Source organism: Sturnus vulgaris, chromosome 1, assembly GCF_052056855.1.
Source record: "Sturnus vulgaris isolate bStuVul1 chromosome 1, bStuVul1.hap1, whole genome shotgun sequence".
Classification (NCBI taxonomy): Eukaryota; Metazoa; Chordata; class Aves; order Passeriformes; family Sturnidae; genus Sturnus; species Sturnus vulgaris.
Genome location: NC_142243.1, coordinates 42333950 through 42354364, shown reverse-complemented (window position 1 = coordinate 42354364; position 20415 = coordinate 42333950). Strand labels below are relative to the sequence as shown.

General features: G+C 36.7%; 1 protein-coding gene across 2 annotated transcripts in view; it reads left to right on the top strand.

The window, feature by feature from the left end:
- OSBPL10 (oxysterol binding protein like 10) overlaps positions 1–20415 on the top strand; it is a 113037-nt gene that overhangs the window by 25300 nt on the left and 67322 nt on the right. For both annotated transcript variants that reach the window (XM_014884054.2, XM_088164481.1), the window contains exons 2-4: positions 6230–6411; positions 8141–8220; positions 18401–18592. In XM_014884054.2, the coding sequence (XP_014739540.2) occupies positions 6230–6411; positions 8141–8220; positions 18401–18592 (454 nt within the window). The remainder of the gene's footprint in view (positions 1–6229; positions 6412–8140; positions 8221–18400; positions 18593–20415) is intronic.

Here is a 20415-nt window from a genome sequence, read left to right as displayed (position 1 = left end):
AATGCTTTCTTATGTTAGAAAATGATAAATTGAGGAACCTCAGTGTGGAAAGGATGGTAGAGTTACTGAAATGTAAGCATATTCTCCTGATCATCAGTCTTTAAATGACAACTTTGGAGATAATTTTTAATAATAAAGTCCTTGGCTGTCGAATGTGTGCATGCTATGCTTTATCTTTATTGGCTTGAATAATTCCATTAATTTTATGGATCAAGGTAAAAGGGGAAAAAAAGAAGCACATTGTATAAATGTGGTGTTCAGCATGTCCTAATAAGATACAGTTTCCTAAAAATGAAATATTTCTGTGTGACATCTCATTCAGTTAGTGGAACCGTAAATTTTGCTTTTCTTTGACACAGTAATTTACTTTCTTTCATACAGTTCTTAGCTATTTTAAAACTACTTTTAAAAAGGAAGAAAATTACAGAATAGTTTGATTCCTTATTCTTGAAAATCTTCCTTTAGAGAGTTATGGAATCAGCAAAGAGTATGTGCTGGCAGTGACTGCAGGGAGATTGGAATGGAGCAAAAGGAAAACACATTTGGAAACTCAGAAATGTTGAGAACAGTGGTTGAAGAAGGTAGTGAAATTTCTTCTGTTGTGAGCTGCTTCTGTTCTTGAGTTAATTTGGTGCTGAAGTATGGAGTAGAGCATAGTATTTGTCACATTGTCTGGAGCCATGAATTCAGCAGACTGAGAGGGAAAATGTATGAATTGTTACTATTCCAATGTAGTAGGTGATGCTGCTTATCAGGGTTTTAAATATGAGTGAATACTGTCCTGTTTGAAGTAAATTTATTTTGTTTAAACAATTTTCATTTTTATGGATAAAGCAAAATAAAAAACAGATAATAAAGTACGTATTGTGAGACTGACTTAGGAGAAAAGATGTCTGCAGAAGACCTAAAGCAGTGTTTTAGAAAGAAAAGTTCCTCTATGCATCACTGAGTTAAGTAACTGGGGAAAAAATCTCCCAAAAGGTGAAACAAAGCTAGCCTGCTGTAGAAACAACCCAGCATCTCTCTCCATCCAGAAGTGCTTGCTGTGTTAGGTCATAATATAATTAAAACAATTGTATTGTTTGGAAATTGTGGAAAATTGCAAGATTTTTGTCTTCAATCAGAAGGATTTGTCTGTGCTAGTGTGCAGTATTCAGACACCATACCAATTTTAAACATAAAAACTGGGATTAGACAGAGCCCAACTATGAAGCATGGACTCCAGCACAGGCTACCTTTTTGAACCCAAGGACGTGATTAATACAGTGCTGCTTTCCAAAAGAGTTGAGGTAGTTCCAGAAGATTGAGTCAGAAATTGAAGGTTTGATTGGGACTGTAGTTGTCCAGTTGCATATGTCTATAATAAAACCTCTGTCACATTTTGGATTCAAACTGGAAGTTATACAAAGTCTGGTCCAGAAATCTGACTTAAGTGGTAAGGAAGGGTGTGAGGAGTATTCACATTGCTAGGAATGCATTACACAATGGAAAGATTTAGCAATCCTACATTGAAAATTTCTTGGGTTAACAGAGTAGTGAAAACGTGGTTTCAGATGGTTAGTTTCTGAGATGTGCTCAGAATAAGGGAAGAAAAGGAGAAACTTGTTTTGAGGTGTTTTTCTGTTGGGAGCATAATTTTGGGTGCTTTACAGGTTTGCCTTCAAGTGACAACTTCAAGGAGCAGTGCACCATGTTATGATGTGTAATTGAATGATGAAATACATAGAAATGTGATTTATTTTTTATTATTTACTTACTTAAGTGTTATTTCCACTCTAGAATATGGAAATAATTAATTTGACCGGAAATGGGAAAATTAAAATTCTTAAATCCAGTGAGGTGAATAAACTATGTGGGAAATGTTCATATCATGTACTTCTGATACCTATATGTGGCTTTTAAAATTTTTCTTAAAGAATTCTTTATTGCTTCAAATCTATTTATATTGGTGAAATGTCAGCTTTTGTCATGGAAGACTTGCTGTTCTTTGTTGATAGGCTCTAGTGGTAGAACACTTTTATCTCCTGCTATTCTACCAGCATTTTATAGCTCTTTAAAAGCTTAGTCGTTGCTTATTCTTAAAGTCTTCTTGAATAGGGAACTAATAATAAATTATTGTAATACTATATAATTATATGAACATGTTATAATTATTACTCTAATAAATGCTCATATTAGTGGAAGCAAACCCAGTTGAAATACTTTATTAGTACTGTTTGACCTTCCCTTTGAAGAATTCAGAAGGTAGCATGTTACACTTCCTAGCCTGTCATGCATGTTCTACTTGAAACTTTAAAATTCTTTTTAAATGGCTATGAATGAATGAGTGAATGGATGAAAGGCATGGTGAGACACAAGTGTTTAATTAAGACAGTTGTAGAATTTATAAGATTTAGGATTTATGCAGAGAGGGCTTTAATTTTGAAATATGGGAAGTAAAAGAAATAAACTGTTATCAGGCCATATTGACAAACTCCTGGGTGACTTAAAACGTAACAATTCCGGTAGTGTTAGACTTCAGCTTTGCAGAGTGTGGTGAGTGTTTTCACTTATAATTGATGTCAGGTGGTAATGGCTCTGCCTTTGGTTGGAATGCTGGGGGGGAGTATCCTGATGGATCTCAGGAGCTTAAGGAAAGCTGTGCCAGAGGATCAGGAAGCATTTAGTCTCTGAATGGATTTGAATCTGAAGTGAGAAATCCGTTGGCTTTTCTTCTGTGAAGGAGCCTGCATTTTCTTGCCTGTAATTTTGCATGTCTATTTTGAACTGTGCTTAAGCAGTTAAGACTACTTAAAATGTGCTTAAGTGGTGACTTTCTACCTTACCTCTAGATGGACTCTTTTAAAGACTATTAATTTACAAAAATGTTATTCTGGTTTTGGAATAACAGAAAAATTCAGCTGTCTTTTGGAAGTCTCAGTAACAGTTGTTGACAATTTCTCTATAGCACTAGTTTTTTGCATGAGAAGTATGACATAACTGGGCTCTGCTAACTTCTGCCTGACTGTTCTCTAAAGAGTACGTTTGTTTTCATCACTGGTATCTGAGATTTAATTCCAGAAATATGACGTCATGGGTAAATGTGAGCAAGGCCAGTAAAGAAATAAGGATGAGGTGGCAAGATGAATCAATTGTAGAGAGGTTAGTGCTGTTATTTCCCTGGTAGGCAGAACAAATGACTTTTAGAACTTAAAAGAGATCTTTGTCCTTTTGATTCAGCTGCACAGCGCTTCTAAAATGTACCCTTCTCTTCTGTTCTGCTTTATATGTGTAATGCTTTTCCATCCTCAGGTAATGAAAGACTCTGGTCTCCATTTCTTCTGTGTTTTTGTGATGGTCTGAACTGGGTCATCATTTGGTCTGTGATTCGAGAAAATGTTTTTGAAAGCTGCTCCTGTTTTTCCTATCTCTTTGTGTTCCTCCCTCCTCCACATCCTTTGTATGAAGCCTCACACTGCTTGATTTGACATTTAATTCCTTATTCCTTCTCCTGGCTTTTTCCATCCTTTTAGCAGTTTTCAAAGTGTGTTATCTCCCTGATTCTTCTGTGAGGCTATAGTTATCTGTGCAGTTTATTCTTGTCTTTTTCTGTGATACCACTGTGTGAAAGGTGAAGAGGGGAGTTGCACATCAAACTATAACCTCTGAAAAGGAAATGATTGATTCTGTGTGATGTGAACAGTGTCACGACCAAGATGGTTGTGAAAAGCTCCTGGTTCTTTTAGGACAAGAAAGAAGGCAGGATACTTGAGGGTGATGTGAGGGCTTGTGAGAACTGGTTACTTTTTCTTTCTTAAAATTACCGCTTGATTTCTACTGGAAACATTGCTTGCTTTTACAGGCTTCATCACAAAAAACCTAAGGTACAAGGCCGGTGATAATGTTTTTCTGTGACTGTACATAAAATAGGTTGTGGTTGGCTAAAAATGCAGTTAACACTACTGCTGTAGCAGTTATAACAAGGATGTGGAAGATGCTGTCTCTGTGTTTGGGAATTTGCAGAAGTTGCTGCTGTCGGATGTCATTATGCTGGTAAAGGTATATTCTGTACTCGAATGGCTGGTTTCCTTCCCTGGGGTAGCTTTAAGCCAATGCAAAGCCCATTTTTGTGGAGCTTACAGTCATTGTGGGAGTGCTTCGCTGGTCTAGCATGCAGAAGTTTCTGCGCTGAAGCACTCATAGTGTTTATGTAGCTTAATAGATTCTGTTCTAATAGACTCAGAACTTTTTTCCCCAAATCCTTTGGTCTTAATAGGAGAAGTGACTTTTTCTTGCCTCTCTCTTTCTTTCCTTTTTTTCCCCCCTCTAGCTGTTGTTCCTCCTTTTTGTTAATTGTAGAGCTGTACTTTAGCAACCACAGTGGTGATTTTCAAGGTAGTAATCGATTGAAAAATGGCCAAATAACAAAGGCTGAAATAAATTATTTGTACCTGAACAATAAAAGGACAATGAAATTATAATGAGAATGGCACAGGCTTGGAATGAACATCATATAGTCTAGACTTGTTTGCTGAGCTCAGGGATGATGGGGAGAAGCATTAGCTCTAGGGTCAAGCTACTGTGTAATTTTCTCAGGGGCATGGCATCACTTCTGTCTAGTGCTCTTCTTTTTCTCTTGAGTATGTAACAGATATTCCCAAAATATCTGGAAAAATGAGAATGAGCGAAATTAAAATTTACTATGAAATATGCAAGTCTGACTTTAAAAAAAAAAGTTTTCCAATTCTGCTGTTTTCCCCTACAGTTAAGTGCATCATTTTTTCCTACTAAGCAACCTGAAGAGAAAAAATGCTTTTTAAGTGGAAGAGTAGTATTGTTAAATAATTTAAAAGTCAAACAGGAAGGTTATGAACCGATACAATACAAGTCAGTAAGGTAATCTGAAATTTTGACAGTTTCTTTTTAGGGCATGCTTATTTTTAACACTGCTGTTGTAAATGTGCTTGTCATTCAGCTTCCCATTCCTCTAGTCCTTCTTTGTGTTGAAGTTAACTTCATAACCTGTAGGGAAGGTGAAGCAATGTGCTACGTGTTTACAAAAGGGAGGGTTTCCATTTGATTTTTGAGGAAAAGGATGCAGAAGTGCTTGCTGGAGATGAATCCAGGGCAGAAGTGAAGGGTGTAGTGATGCACTAGCTTAAAATTCTTTGGGACAAGATTGTTTGGGACAAGATCTGTAACAATTGAAAGAAAATTTGGTCTTTGCTCTCATGTGAGGGCAGCGCCAGTAGAGAATTAAGCATAACTGCAGCAAAGGAAGGGGTCCCAAGCAAAACGTCTGAAACTCTGTAAATCTTAGGCAATAACTGCTTGCATCATGTGCAGGCTTATTTAGCATGAATAAAGAAAGGAGCAGAGCACCACCAATAACTGCAGGCGGTGAAGACAATCCTGGAAATGTTCTGTGATGAGAAAGGTTCGAGATGTTCTGTGTTGGGGATGTTGTGAAAGAGCTAAGACAAAATGTGGTAACTTGAGCAAAGTTGGGATATACAAAGCTACAGAAGTCCGAATAATCACAGTGTCTGAAATACTGTACACAAATTCTTATGACCAGTGGTAATCTTATCTTAGAGGAAAAGTCACAAATACTGTGTATTACAAATACCCATGTTAATAGGATTAGCCAGATTGTTGGTGTGGTTTTTTTGAAGCAGCTAAGGGGGGTAACTTGCATTTGGGTGATCTTCACTCTAGTCTGTTGAGGGTTGTAGTACACTGATTTTCATGTGAGCTAGGAGGTTGCTGTCTGTTCCCTCTTGGTCAAGGGTTAGTGTTCAACATTAACAAATAATTGTTCTGTGTAGTAGCATAGAAGAGTTCCAAGGGGAAATTGAATTTAGGATCTGTGCTGTTGTGAAAGATGGATTTATTTGTGGAAAAAAGGAAATGTTTTTCAACTCTTGAGGCTGATACGCCAACTTTGAAATACCTTCACTTTCATTTAGTACACTCGGGCAACCCAGTTAGTTTTTTTGCTTGTATGATCTTTCAGTCCTAGGTGTTGGTTTATTGTGAAATGGCATGTGTTACGAATTAAGGAACAAATTGCCTACCCCTGAAAAACCAAGCCTAATAACAGTACCTTATAAAACTGTAATTGCAAACATTACTTTAACCTCATTTGTGTATTTATGGTCTTGATTTAAGATCAATCTGTGCCCTTTGTTTGGTAAGTGCATTAATAACTTCTGCGGAAATATTATATGGTTGTAATTTCTTTCAACAGGTACTTTGTGCTGGACTTTGAGACCGGGATTCTGCAGTATTTCATGAATGAACAAACTAAAAATCAGAGCCCAAAGCCACGAGGAGCCTTGTCTTTAGCTGGAGCTATAATATCGCCCAGTGATGAAGTGCCACACATGCTGGTGGTCTACTCTGCTAATGGAGAGATGTACAAGTTAAGAGGTACAGTGCTGCTTACAGTGCCAGCTGAATTGTTCTCTTCCACTCCTCCTTATCTTCTCTCATATCTCATTTCTCTTTTACTTCCCTATGCTGTCAGAAAGTAGTGGCTATACAGCTCTGTTATTACACAGTATGTTTTACAACACGGTGGAGAAGTAATCTGGAGTTAAGTACATATGACTTTACAATGCATAGACTTTCAGTGCTGGAAGGTACCTCAAGGTGGCTTCTGTAATCTGTTGCTGAGGCATTTTGATTGAATGCTGTATTTTACTTGCTTCCAAAGGAAGAAAAAGCTGCTTTCATTGCTGTCCACGGCATAATTTGTTTTCTAATACTGTTCTTCCCTGTCACCATCCTGCAGATAATGTGCAGTAATGAATCTGATGATGGGTCAGAGAAAAGAAAAATGCCAGTGAGAGGCTGCTAAGATATTATATAATCAGTCTTGGAGTAATTGAATGCTCAATGGGAATGAGCATGATGTTTTCCTCTCCCTTCTTCCCAAGTCTAAGACAGTATAGGGTACGTAGGAGTTACTTTGGAATATTTACAAAAAAGGAAGGAAAAAAAAAAGGCAGTGTTCTGATTTTAGTGTATTTTAGTATGGTTGATTGGTGCTTCCAAATCAAACTAATTTATAAAAAATAAACTGTTACTAAAAAAAAAAAGGATATATAATGCAGTGTAACAGACGTATTCTTAGTTTTATTCCGACCACAGGTTATCCAGTTGTCTAGCAGGACTGAGCATGCAGAAGTACCCTGTGGTACAGTGTGTTGCTCTTACATACACAGAACTGAATTCAGAAACAACCAGGGAGAATTTCTGTTAAAATGCTTTGAAAGTCTCACAGATAGAAATCATGAACACTTGTTATTTCATTATGCTTTTCCAATCACTTGAAATTATCAAATGCTTACAATATGCTGCTTTTAATTCAATGATGTCTGTGAATTTGATTAAAATCAGTAAACAATTTTTATGCTGAGTTAATAACCATTAAGAAACTCAGTAGCAGAGGAAGTAAGAGGAAATATTTACTGAAATTATCAACTCTGTATTGCCATTCTTAATGAGGATCCCTGTAGTAGTTAAGAAAAAAAAGCCTCTCTCCTAAACGGTCTTACTGTATTACACAGTAGCAATCTGAGAGCAGACAAACTCTTCCATAATTTTTAAAGCTGTTTTTTAAAGATGTGGGGGGAAAATTATGATTTTTATTCCTGTGTCTTTAAGTTGTGTATGAATGACATAGGTTTAGAGAGAGATTTAGCTGAACTCCATTAAAAGAGAAGCACTTAAGTATCTGGGGAACTGGTAGCTTGTCTGGTAGCTGATTGACAACCTGAGTGTAGAGCTTTTATGGATTTAAATACTGTGGTGTGGTCCTTGTCCTTCACAAAGACAGACAAGTAAAACAAAAGTGGATGAAAAATTTTGAACAAAAACATCTTCTTAAGGTAGGTAGTTCTGCTTTTGCTAACATGTGAAGAAGATAACTGTGAAGAAGACTCATAAGCTTATTTCTTCCAACTGGCCTCTTAAGTACAGGTTTAGATGTGTTGCGCTGACAAACTTAAGTGTACTTATGTAGCATAAATTAGGATTTATACTGCATCCTAATCAATAATTAATCTTTCCCCCTCTGCCCTGCTCTGTCACCTCTTGTGCAAAAATGAGTATTGATTTATGTGTGATTGCCTTCATTTTCTTGTTTCTGTTCTAGCTGCTGATGCAAAGGAGAAACAGTACTGGATAACTCAGCTTCGATCCTGTGCCAGACATCACAAGGAAAGTGATTCTAAGGTAAATAATTAAGAGTGAGAAGTAATTACTATGTTTTAAGTGGAGTAGGTGAAGATTAGCATAGCCTGGATGATCAGTCAGTTTGGGTGATCTTAATAAAGTAAACGTTTTCATGCTTATAACAAATTAGTGAAGTGCATGGGTAATTGGGTGGCTGAATCAACCATTTATTAATAAATACCATGTGTTGTCATGATTAGTATTAGAAGTATTAGCTAACATAGTTTTATTTAGTTCTATACAATTTAGTGACTTTTATTATAGGAAACTTCAGATAGATGTTAGCAGCAGTCATCTTCTTTACTAAATTGGAAAGAGCTCATCATATGAAGTTTTATGTTAATTTACTTCTCTTTGGAACTAATTGTCCACAACTTTTGTCCTCAAACAGCTAAATATGTCAGACAGGTAAAAAGACTGTGTAGACTTAGCAAAATGGTGGGTTGAGGCTGTCTCCAACCTCAAAGTAAAAATGGCATGAATTGTGGTGCAAATAAAACCCTTTTTGAAGGAGAATTAAATCGTTTGAGTATTTCAGTACTTTAAAAATTCTTATGCATTGGAATTCAATATAGTTTTTATATAGATGTGGCCCAGTACTACTCAGAAAGGTGCAACTGTCTGCTTGATCAGGGTACTCTTACAGTTGTTGTTGACTTGCAGCTCCTGTGCTAGATAGTGATCCCTACTTTTTATACTCAATTTCCATCAAGGAATTATTCCTCAGTATGTTTTCTGGTCACTTGTGAAATGCTTTAAAATGTTTAGCACCTATAATTTAACTGTGATGAGGTGGTAAAACTGCTGTTCAGTATATATGATATTGGAGATTTGTGCAATGGCATAATAGTTTTTATGCTTCTACACTCTATTAATTTTCATAATATTTCTTAATACTGGTTTTGTTTTTATTATTTTCCTGCTTGTGATAAATTATTCTATTTTAATAGCGAAGTTTCATTTAGAATGACAGTAACTTACTTGAAGCTGATCTTTGTAGAACTGAAGTTGGGATCATATTTCCTCCTTAAGTAAAAACTCTTGCACTTGGTAATAATTTCTGTTCAGACTACCTTTCCATGTTGAGCCCCTTCAACAGGAGTAGTATCTACACATTTTCTTCTGAATTCATTAGTGTGTCAAGAGAAAAATCTTGGTGTTACAACAGTGAAAATAAACAGCAACTAGTACTGGTCCTAAGAAAGCAAACTAAATTTTAGAAATTATCAGGAAAAAAAGGGATAATATTTAGACTGCTCTAACTCTCTCAAATACTTGTAATGAATACTTCTATCAGTCCCCTTCCATTTCTGAAATGAAAACTTGGAGTGGGGAAAATGAAGTACTTTTCATAGTATTTGTTATTCTTTTGTACAGGATGAATTCTGTGTGATAAAATTTGACTTCATTGTAGTCTTTTTTTTTCTGGTGATGAGAATGGAAAGGGCAAATCAGTATAATAAGTCCTCTGCAGTGGTTGAATAGGAAGTATTTGCTAGCTGTTAATAATATTGATATGGGGAGCCTCAAAGAAAAAGAGTTGAAAACAGGCAAAAGATAAAACAAACCAAAAAAAGCCCCAAAAGGAAATTAATAGAAAGTGGAGAATATTTTGGGATGCTTTGGATGCCAAAAGTACTTACAGATTTGAAAAGTATGTGAAAAGCAAAATTTTGTTAGACAGTCTTGAGTAAATGAGTGGGAGGCTGGTAAATACATGAACAGTTTCTGTCACAGAAGATCTAAGGCACAACTTTTGGTAATAGGAAAGCTTTCGAATGGGGAGCATCTCGCTGACTACTTGTATTCCTCCATAGTCACCAACAATGCTGTGGTTTGCTCCTGGTTCCTATGCTCATTGTGCAAGAAAATAAAAGGATTTCCTTGACTGAGGTGTGGTGGACATATGTAGCAGAGAAACTAAATGAAAGAGTATTTCAGCTAGTTGGAAGAGGGTTCTTGCATTTTTCTTAAAGACTGATGAGTTACAGAAACTTGGCATAGGAAGTTGCAGTATAGATATACTTTAGAATAGAGATGTTTTAATTAGCTTGAATCTGTTGAGTATAAAATAGAGATGCTGAAGAAAACTATTCTTCTTAGTTCTGTGTTACAAATCAGGCTAGGTCACTTTTCACTTAAAATATTTGTTAGTGAAGCACTTTTAATTCTCTGCTTTTGTAAGCCAGAGAGCAAAAAGAGAATATCTATCTTCTGTATTTTTAAACTTACCAGACCAGAAAATAAAACGTTGGGAATTTATGCACTTCAGATGAGACCACTGATGACTCTACTTCTTACTTTGGAAGTGAACTGTACTTGAAGCAATTTTATGCTTACCTGTTCCAAGAAACCTTTCTTGTGACAAGATTTATCTCTTGTTTTTAATATGCTTTTTTTCATTTTCCCCCTCCTATCTTCTCAGTCCTGGCTTTAGCATTGCATATAGTGCTAACTTAAATTTCATCTACAAATACATTTTAAAACTTCTCTCTACTTTTCTTTATTAAAGGAAGGGACCAAAAGCTAGAATGATACAATAATTAGACTTCAGAAATCAGATATTGTTTGCAAGGTAGCAATCCTTCACAGAAATTCCAGAAACTAGAAAAAAACCCACATTTCTATTATTTTTCTTTTTTATTTTTCTTTTCCTCAAAGTTTCTTCATATCTACTGCCTGGTAGGAGGTAAGAGAAGCAAGAGCTGCTTCATTTCTTTGTGATGTTATTTCTCTTTCTCTTGTAGATGATGGTACTTTATACTAAATGATTTTTAGCATAGGAGTAGAAACATGCTCTTTAAAATATTTTAAATTTACATAAAATAGTATTATGCTTGTTTCAGCCACCTTACTGTTTCTTTTGTGTTTAGCTTAGGGTCTGGAATTACACAGAAAGGTCTCTAATGACACAGAGATGAGTATATGTTTGAGTTACTTTTGCATAATCGTGGACTTTGCAAAAATATGTGGTTTTGGGTTTTGTTAAAATAGCTCTACCATTGATAGGACTGTCGTGATGTGATTTGTTATTCTGCTGGCAGCAGGGCTGGATTTCTTTATTCCTCCCTCTCTGTATACTTTAAGGACTGTAGTAAGTGAAAACTGTAAGTTATCTGTCTCTCATCATGTTCTGAGCTTCTGGAGTTTGAACAGAATCAAAGCTCTGTCTCTGCTGGGAACAGCATCTGGAAAGTTGGAATCTGAGTGTTTGCTCCCAACTTCTTCTGCAGCTTAAATTCACCTTTTTCACAGGAATACTGAGATGCAGAAATTTCTAGCTGTTCTTTAGGAGTCCTGTGCTTGTATGAAGTAGAATGGGAAGTGAAAAATATGCAGTGAGAGGTATATTTTATGTTATGCACGTGGGGTATAGTTTAAATGTGAAAAAAATAATAATGGGATAACAGGCAAGGAGTGGGAAGGTTCCCAAGAATACCAGTGAAGTAAGTCTTAGTGACAGGTCATTCATACTGGAGAGAGAACATATTTTTAAAATCTTGAACAGATGTTATTGGAAGGGAGTTAGTGGAAAAACATGATAATTTGGAAGATGTTTTTCAAAGCTGAAGCTGTGTCACTGTTTCTGTGAAGTACTCAGAGAAGAGCATTCCTTCTTGTTGTGCTGGATCTAGATCAGCCTTAGTTTCCTTTCTTTTTCAAGCTACTGCCTGCTTCAAAATGCTACTGAATGACTTGCTGTCGTGACTGTTTTAAAGCTTCAGCTGGGGATTGGAGTGTTGGAGGAAATTAAATAGAGAAGTGATTGAAAAAAAGTTGTATATTAAACACCAGATTTAGTTGCGTTCTAATAAATGGTCCAAAGGTGAGCGGTACAGTTAATGAGCGAATGTAACATAAGCTAAGTCTCTGACTTTGTTTTAATTAAATTTTACATGGTAATGATAAAAAAAAAGCAGTAAAGCAAAAGTGTTCTCTGTCAAATAATTCCCATGCTGTCAGATAGTTCTTGGTATTCCCATACAAGTCTCATTTCACTTAATTACAGTTTGCTCAACCTCTGTAAGTGCCAAATCAACTGTATTGGAATAAACCTTCTCTCTGGATAAGATTGCTGGTTCTTTGAGATTATTTTAAGTGAATATTTTGTACAAGCTTTAATTAAAGCATTAGTCAAATTTGAATTCAGTGATATAAAATGCTTTCAAGAAGGAGTAGGCTTATGCATAATTTCTGTGGTAACTTCCAAGAACAATTTTCTATCCAGAAATTGTCACAAGCTTTTTAGTTCTTCTGTTTCATTCTCCTTTTTTCTTGACTGTTTAATAATGGTGGCTGTAAAAGCACTACTGAAAACAAACATAGGTTTTTGAACCAGCTCTTAGTGCCTATATGTAGATTGGTTGCTGGATTTGCATACAACTGTTGTATATCTCAGTGTGTCTGTATCAGGAATGTGACAGGGAACAGAACCTTTATGTTGTGAAGTTGCTTCTGAGCTCAGATGGTAACTTTCAGCTTTGGTCTGTGTTAGAGAAAGGAGACAGACTCTCCATTATTTCAGCCTTTGGTTTGGAGCTGCACAGTGAGTTAGCTGCTTAAAATTGGATGGTGTGGATTCATCTTTAAGCTGAACTCATTTGCCGATTCCTTGCAGCTGTAAATTGTAATCCAGTTCCCTTCCTTCTGCTAGCACCTTTTGTGTGGGTTTTATTGTGCTTCCAGTTCTGTGTTAACTTGGGCATCAGAAGTAGAAAAAAATTGCATCCTGCTAAAAAGAACTAAGCTCTCTGACCAGCTCTCTGAGGAATGTGTGTCTCTGTCTCTGGTTCTCTACTTGCTTACCTCCTGGAGTAATGGTGGGGAAAAAAAGTCCAAACCAGCCCCTTTCAAGTGTCAACTGCAGTAGCAGTTTGGATATTATGTGAAACAGCACCGCAGTACTGCCTCAAACTTAATACTTTTATCAAATTGTTATGAGGCACATGTGTAATTTTTCTCCACAGCTGGAAGAATGACTATCACAGACCTTGGGTTTTATCAACTTTCTTTTTTCCTTAATAATGAGTGGCCACAGAGATACCTTTGCATTTCTAAATGAATCATTGTCTGAGTATTTTTGACATCTGTATGATAACTTTTCAGAAAGCCAAATTAGTGAACATTTCAAGTCCTTCTCAGTGTTGTTTTGGTTCTTCTGTGCACGTCAAATTGCTTTGCCTTTAGAGCTTAACTGTTCCCTCTGTTGGTATGCTTGTCTGCTTCCTCTTCTCATCCCTGACCTATAGAAGTCAACTAAAGAATGGCACTTCTAATTAAAAAATGCACTGAAATCCTTACAGTAGTGAGCCTGAGAGGGAAGCAGTGCTTGACTGTTGATAGGTGTATGACATCTTTTTTCCTCCCTTGGAAGCTTCATGAAAATAAGTTGCTCACTGCTTCTAAAATCTTTCTACAGAAATGGAAGAAAATCAATTTAGGATTGAACATGGTCAAATGTTTCTTTATGAAGAAAAGATTTTATGATAGAATAATTACCATAGTCTCTTGCTTAAAAAGAAGACATATATTGCCTTACTGAAGATGATGAAGCAGTATGATATTCTATCAGAAGAGTTAGTACCATAGATGGTGCTTGACAGAAATGTGCAAAACATCATAAGCTGGTCTCTTTGCAGTGCTGAAGTTTGGATGTTATGTAGATTCTGTAATTTGCATTTTAATATTTGTGAATGATTATGATGTAAATGAAGCAGAACTGTGTCTACGTTTATCTTTTATCAGTGTTTGTTTACTTAGGATGCATTGGAAAAGAAGTAGATGGGAATTAAAGCACTGAATGGTGGTGTCTCAAAATTGTAATTACTTTCTGATAGCATGTGACTTTCTATAGCTCTAATGCTGCATGCAGGGATTGTTTTCTGTGCTGTATATATGCAGAGGAGTAAAGGAGTGTCATTTTGGTAATTATTATTCAGAGAAAAACATCTGTGGCACAGTGCCTGTGAAAATGATGATTATCAACCATAAGCAGATATGACAATTCACTTCAGAAATTATTTTATTGATCTCTGGAACATTGCATTTACTTTCCAAAATAAACCAAATTGTTTGCTTCTGGTAAGTGGTGAAAAACACTTCAGCTGCTTTGTGAACAGAAAAGAAAATCTCCTGGGAGAATGAATCATGAAAACATTAGTATAGTTCAAACTTACTGTTCTGAAATTCCATTATTTTAATTGTTAGGATTTTTGATATCCAAATGGAAGCATTCATTACACTGCTTTTTTATCTTGGAGATGGACAGGCTACTAAAATTAAAATCTTAGCTAAAACAGATTTGGGTTAAGCATACTTTAGCTAGCTTTAGGTCATAAAACTCATATGAATGAAAATTACAAAATAATCTTTTATTAACTTCTTTATTATTCTTTTATTGGTTTCGTTTTATTAGCAGGTGAAATGTTGGTGCAATGGTAAAATGTGGCCTCAGGAAAGAAAATTTGCAGTCATTTTGGGATGCTTCAGCCTGTGGCATTTCTTGACTCATTATTGGCACTATGCATTACTAATTGTTGAAGAGCTTATGTCTTCCTTTCATCAGACTTTTTATTTATTTAGTTGTGAGCCAGAAAGCAGTTATACCAAAGAAAATTACATATGATAATAATTAGAGGGGCAGATCAGTCATAGGAGCAGTGCTGGGGGAAGAGCAGGGAATTAGGTATAGAGGCCCATCAGTTACTGTCATTGCTTTGATTTCCTGTGAGAGTGACTTTAATGGCTGTTGTAGTATGATTTATAATTAGAGTGCTTTTAGCAGTAGAAAACTTCACATAGGTTTTCACATTTTAACAGAAACGAAAAATTCTTATTTTTGCACAGCTGTGTTTCAGTGCAAAGGGGTGCTTGTCATTCCCAGTGTTTAATCTCAAGAAATTCTGCAAAAGAAGAGTCAAGTATTTGGCTGAGACATAGGTGTTGACAATGTGCTGTAAAATTCAGAAGTGCCTGAGGGGCTGAGTGTGCAGTTCCTGGAGAGTCCTCTTCTGGCAGTGACAGGAAGAAACTGTCAGAAGGAATTGGATGCTTCCCCATTTTCTTGGATGCAGCAGGCACAGTTCTGCTGCTGTTCTCTGTGGCAGTGGAGGAACGGAGTCCAACTTGAAAAGGTTTTGAGTGATTGTAAAAGCTGCTTCCTGCAGACCTTCACATGCATACTGGCTGTGACTGATTTTGCAAGTTTTAAGTTGCAAATTTTTATGTTTGTCACGGGGCCTTACCTAGAGATAGCTTCATGGGTAGCCAGAGGTCCTGGTGCTGAGCTCATTTAAAGTTTGTATGTTACAGATGCCCTTTAAAGAATAATACCAAATTTAGATGCTGAAGTATTTGTATTGTGGGCTGGTAGAATTTTCTGGCACGTTGTTTGGAAATGTTGGGTCACTATAGATGGATGAAGGGTATAAAGGGACAGAAAACAATGAGCTGAGGAGAACTTGCTTATAGACATGTAGGAGCTGATCATGGATCAATGTATTTAGCTCTGATACTTGGCACAGACTATGTATGTACGAATTCCAGATTGCCAGTCTCCCTGACTGGATGAGCTGCCTAGGATTGGTGACTCTTCTGTGCTGCAAGGGAAAGCAGAGGGCTCTAGGAGACTCACTGGGAGAGGTGATGTCTCCCTGGAGATCTCAAAGCTCCTTGCCTTGCCCTACAACAGAGCTGAGTGTCAGACACACCAGGCAGTGCATCATGGGCAGCCCTTGCCACGCTGTGAACTTGTGTGTGTAGAGATTTGGGTTTACCTAGTTTCCCTATAGCAGGGCAGCCTTCTTGAGCACCACCCACTGCTGAAACTAAATGAGCTGTTTTTTCTGATTTTTCTCTCCTGCTCCACTGATCCCCAAGCTCCATGCCCTAAATGGCTGTTCACCAGAAGTTGCTGTGAGCTGACACATACCTTGGCAAAACTTAGGAAAAGCCGTCTTAAATGCATTGTGGTCCCACAGTCTGAACCAGTGCATGGATTTTTCCATATATGTTTTGTGTTAACTTTTATTATGTGTAGATCTGTAGCTCTCCCTCAAGAAAATCAAAACTTTACCTCTCACAGAATATTGTTTTCTTTTAAGTGAAACTAATGGGAAAACTCACTGTTTTACATAGCTGCTGTTTGTCTGAATCTTAGGATATGTTTAGCTATATGAAAGTAGCAGCTGTGTATTTTTATTATTGTGATAGGATGATACTAAAATGTCAGTGAATCTCAAAAGATTTCATTCTGAAACAAAAATAACTTATCTTAATCTAAAAGAGGTGATTTTTCAACTAAAAGATAAAATTATCTTGTTCTTCCTTTAAGCCTAAATTTGGTTTAGAAGGGTTCTGATACTAGTCAGTTTGAAAAACAAACATTAGTGAGGTGTATTCTGCTCTTATATACTAGGAATTCCCTTTTTCTCTGGAATATATGTTTGAAAAAAGAAATTCAGTTTCCCTCATCCCCTTCTTTCTCTCAAATACCTTTTCCTCTGACTCTTATTTAGTTATGTCTAAGCTGTGCTCTCTCAAATGGAAGATGAATTATAAACCTAGCAACCTTCTGTGCCCTTCTGACAAATTACATCTCGTGCTGCTTTTTTGCCTTAGAGTCAAATCCAGTTTTAATGCAATTGTGATTTATCAGCCAGGGTGGATAATTTTTGAACAAATGATTATTATTGTAATCTTATTGGCCATGGTAGTAAAGAATATATTCATTTCAAAAACAGTCAGACCATCATTCTTGGAAGGATTTGTAAATGTTAAGTCTAGACCAATGGAATAATAATTATTTCTATGAGATTAGTAGTTCTTTGCACACTGGCAATGTGATAACCCATTTTTTAAACCTTCAAAAAGTCTGAAGTGTAGTTTTGTGTGCTGGTGGCAGAGGGATTGTGTTACTTGTTTCACTTCTCCTCCTTGGCAGTGCCAAATAATCTGCCTTGTCCTTTACAGTCAGCGTAGTGGTAACATGAGGTCTGACTTTACCTGCAGTGGTAGTTGGAACCTTTTCACCTTGGTTTTAAGATTACCACAGAATTGCAAAAAAGTGATTTGTAAGGTATAAGAAGAGAGATTATACCCAAGAAATACTTTTGTGTACTCACCAGCAGGCTCAGGAGAAGTACTTTGTGTTGATGGTGACTGTCTTAGCAATGTTGTAGGTTGCCATTGTTATTTGTGCAGGGTTTGAAGGAGAGGTGGAGAGGTGTTCTATTCAAGGGGCTGTGTATTTTCTTCAGTGTCTTAAAGTGCTACTTAATGTTAGTCTCTGAATTGGTTTTGTTTCATGAGGTGAAACTTACTCTGTTTCGGTTTGAACCTTACAGATGCAATCAACAGTTCAAATAAAAGGGAAAAACTTTTTTATGTTGCACTTTTATATACGATGTCCCATGGTGATCTGATGCCCGTCTGAGCTTGATTGAGAATTGCTGTCCTACAGACCTCCAGGATAACTTGTATTTGAGGTCTGTGGAGGGCAAACTGAGATAACAACTCTGATAGATGGTTAGGTAAAAACCAAATGTCCTGACTGATTTTATAGGTTGTATGTTAAAAGTATTCATACTGCAGGTACTGTTGGAGATTTATTTCTGGCCTTTTTTGTATATGGGGTTTATCCTGAGCTTACTCCAAAATGTGTTGATTTCTTGAAGCCATGTTTTGTTTCAAACATTAGTGTTTAATTGCTGTGTGCACCTCCTCTGATGCTGAAAACAATACTACACTGTTTCAGAAGTTCATAAAATGCAAGTGTTACGATTTTTTTTTCTTCCTTGTGTTCACACCAGTTTGGTGAATTGTAGATCAATGGCTTCATTAAAAATATTTGTGTTGGCATTGTTGTTACTCTGTCTGCAAAATCTTTCCTAAGCTTTCCTAAAAAGTAGGATTGTAAGAACTAAGAAGCATATTGTTATGTAAGGATTGGTGAAGATTTTTGCAAAGACCAATTTCAGGCAAGCCAAGAAACAAAGGCAATAGCTCTAATGTTTCCAAGAACATTATGGTGAGCCATGCCTATGGTTCAGAAGGAATAAATCAGTAACACCTCCAGATTTAAGTTTGTGAGAAAAGTAGAACAATACAAATGTATAGCCTGAATTGTAAATTTTTAGCTGTGTAAAGGTTGCTAATACCACAGTTCTGTTGCTTGTTCTAGAGCATCTCATCCTCACGAAGTAGAAGCTCATCTCTGCTGCCGCCTGGGACAGTTAATTCTGCATCTCCGAGTGGCCAGAAATACACGAATCAAAGTGGGCCAACTGTTGTAACCATCACACATCACAAATCACCTGCAGCTGCTCGAAGAGCAAAGAGCCAGCGACCTGGTCAACTCCATGAAGTCCGAGAGGTAAGAGAGAAACATCTGCTGTTTGGCTATAACCTGGAAGTGCTTATTTTGCTTTAGAATAAGCAATTGATTATGACAAGTTGACAATTCTCTTTGTTTCCGACTTTATGACTGCTTTGTTTTGATTCCCTTGCTGAGCAAGAGGTGGGCTTTAGGTCTGGTTCAGCTTCAGGTCGGGTGTATACAGATTTTTTTTTTTTATGCTGATGTTAAAATTGGTGTGTGCACATGCTTAAAAGTGAAGTAGATTGGCAACAGCTCCCAGACTTTGCAGTGATGTTGCAGTACTGGAGGAAAATGTCTTTGAAGCTGCGTGCAGCTTTCAGATACCTGGAAAGTGGGCCCTGAAGCATTTATATATAGCTGGAAAAATCTACTTGAATTAGTCTGACGTTTGTGTGAATGAAGGCGTAGCTCCCCACACTCAGCAATTTGTTGCTATACTGCCGTAGTCTTAACTTTGTGTCAAGTTTATATTCCTGTCCTTGGAAAGGAAAAATGGTTTGTCTGTGTAAAGTGCATGAAAACCAAAGAAGAAAGCTTGTTTCTTTTAAAGCCTGTTTGTACCAGCGTTTAAGAAATTTAACTCATGCTGATTTAAGTCTGTCTTCCAGATAACAAAAAATAGTACAGAATTTCAAGCTTAAATAGTATGGCAGATTTTCACAGAACACACTTTCATCTTTCATCTCTTACTATTTTTTGTTTTGTCTTTCATGTTAAGAATTTGAATACATTTTTGGGGTGTGCTCTCAATGAAGGCTTAAGTTACACATCCTGAGGAGGTTTGCTTGTTTTTCTTCTAGTTAACATTAGAAATTAAGAACTCACTGTCTGAATGTCACCCACATTTTATTTACATTATAAAAAACACACATCTGTTTATTTTCTAAAAACCATCTCTTGTCTTTGTCTACCAGTTGTCTCCCCCTGGTTGTTACTAGCGGAATAAATGTATTTGCTCTCATAGGTTGAATTCAGAGTGCACCTCAAACCTGTTAATAAAATCAACAGTGGGAGCTGTTGCAATTTTGTCAAATGAAGCTGGGTAAGGCTGAAAGCAGTTTAAAAGAGAGCATTAGTGTGTGTGCTGATCATAAGTTGGGAATGGAAAAAGCCATCAGTTGCAAAGAACTATACCTGGAAGAAATAAATATTAACCTATAGTAAAATAGTGAGTAAGAGGTCGGGTGTCATCCCTGCAGAAAAGGCCAGTTGAATTGCTGACTCACTTGTTTGCAGTGTATTGCAACGTGATATCATTCCAAAAAAAGGTAACTGTTACAAGACTTCAATCTCTAATGACGAAAGGTAATTACTTCGTTTTGTTTGATATGAATGGTACCTCAGCTGCAGCACCAGCTCCTTTTAGAGGGCTGAAGTAATAATGACAAAACCCCTCAGGCATTGAAGATACAGTAATGGCTGAAGGAAATGAGTGCTTTTCAGGGAGAGAAAATGGTACTAAGATGAATGATGCATAAGCAAATTTCATAAGATGATGAGTGAAGTTTACCTTTTTATATATTGGATATTTTGTGTGTGCGTGCAGCTTTCTAAAGAAGAGCATGACAGTAGCAAAAGCTGACCTTCTGCCCTCTTTCCCAGTCTTGTGTAGAAAGTGGATGCTTAACTGATGTTGTTCTCATCTTGTGAAAGGATATGTCTGTTTTTTCCAGATTAAGGAAAGCAGATTTTATTTCAACAGCATGCTCTGTGCACTTTCTTCTCTCCTTTACTCCAGAGTGAATGCAAGAGACTTGGGTATATGATACCTGTGTTTTCAGGGAATATCTTTGCTCGGTATATGAGTCAGTCAGTGA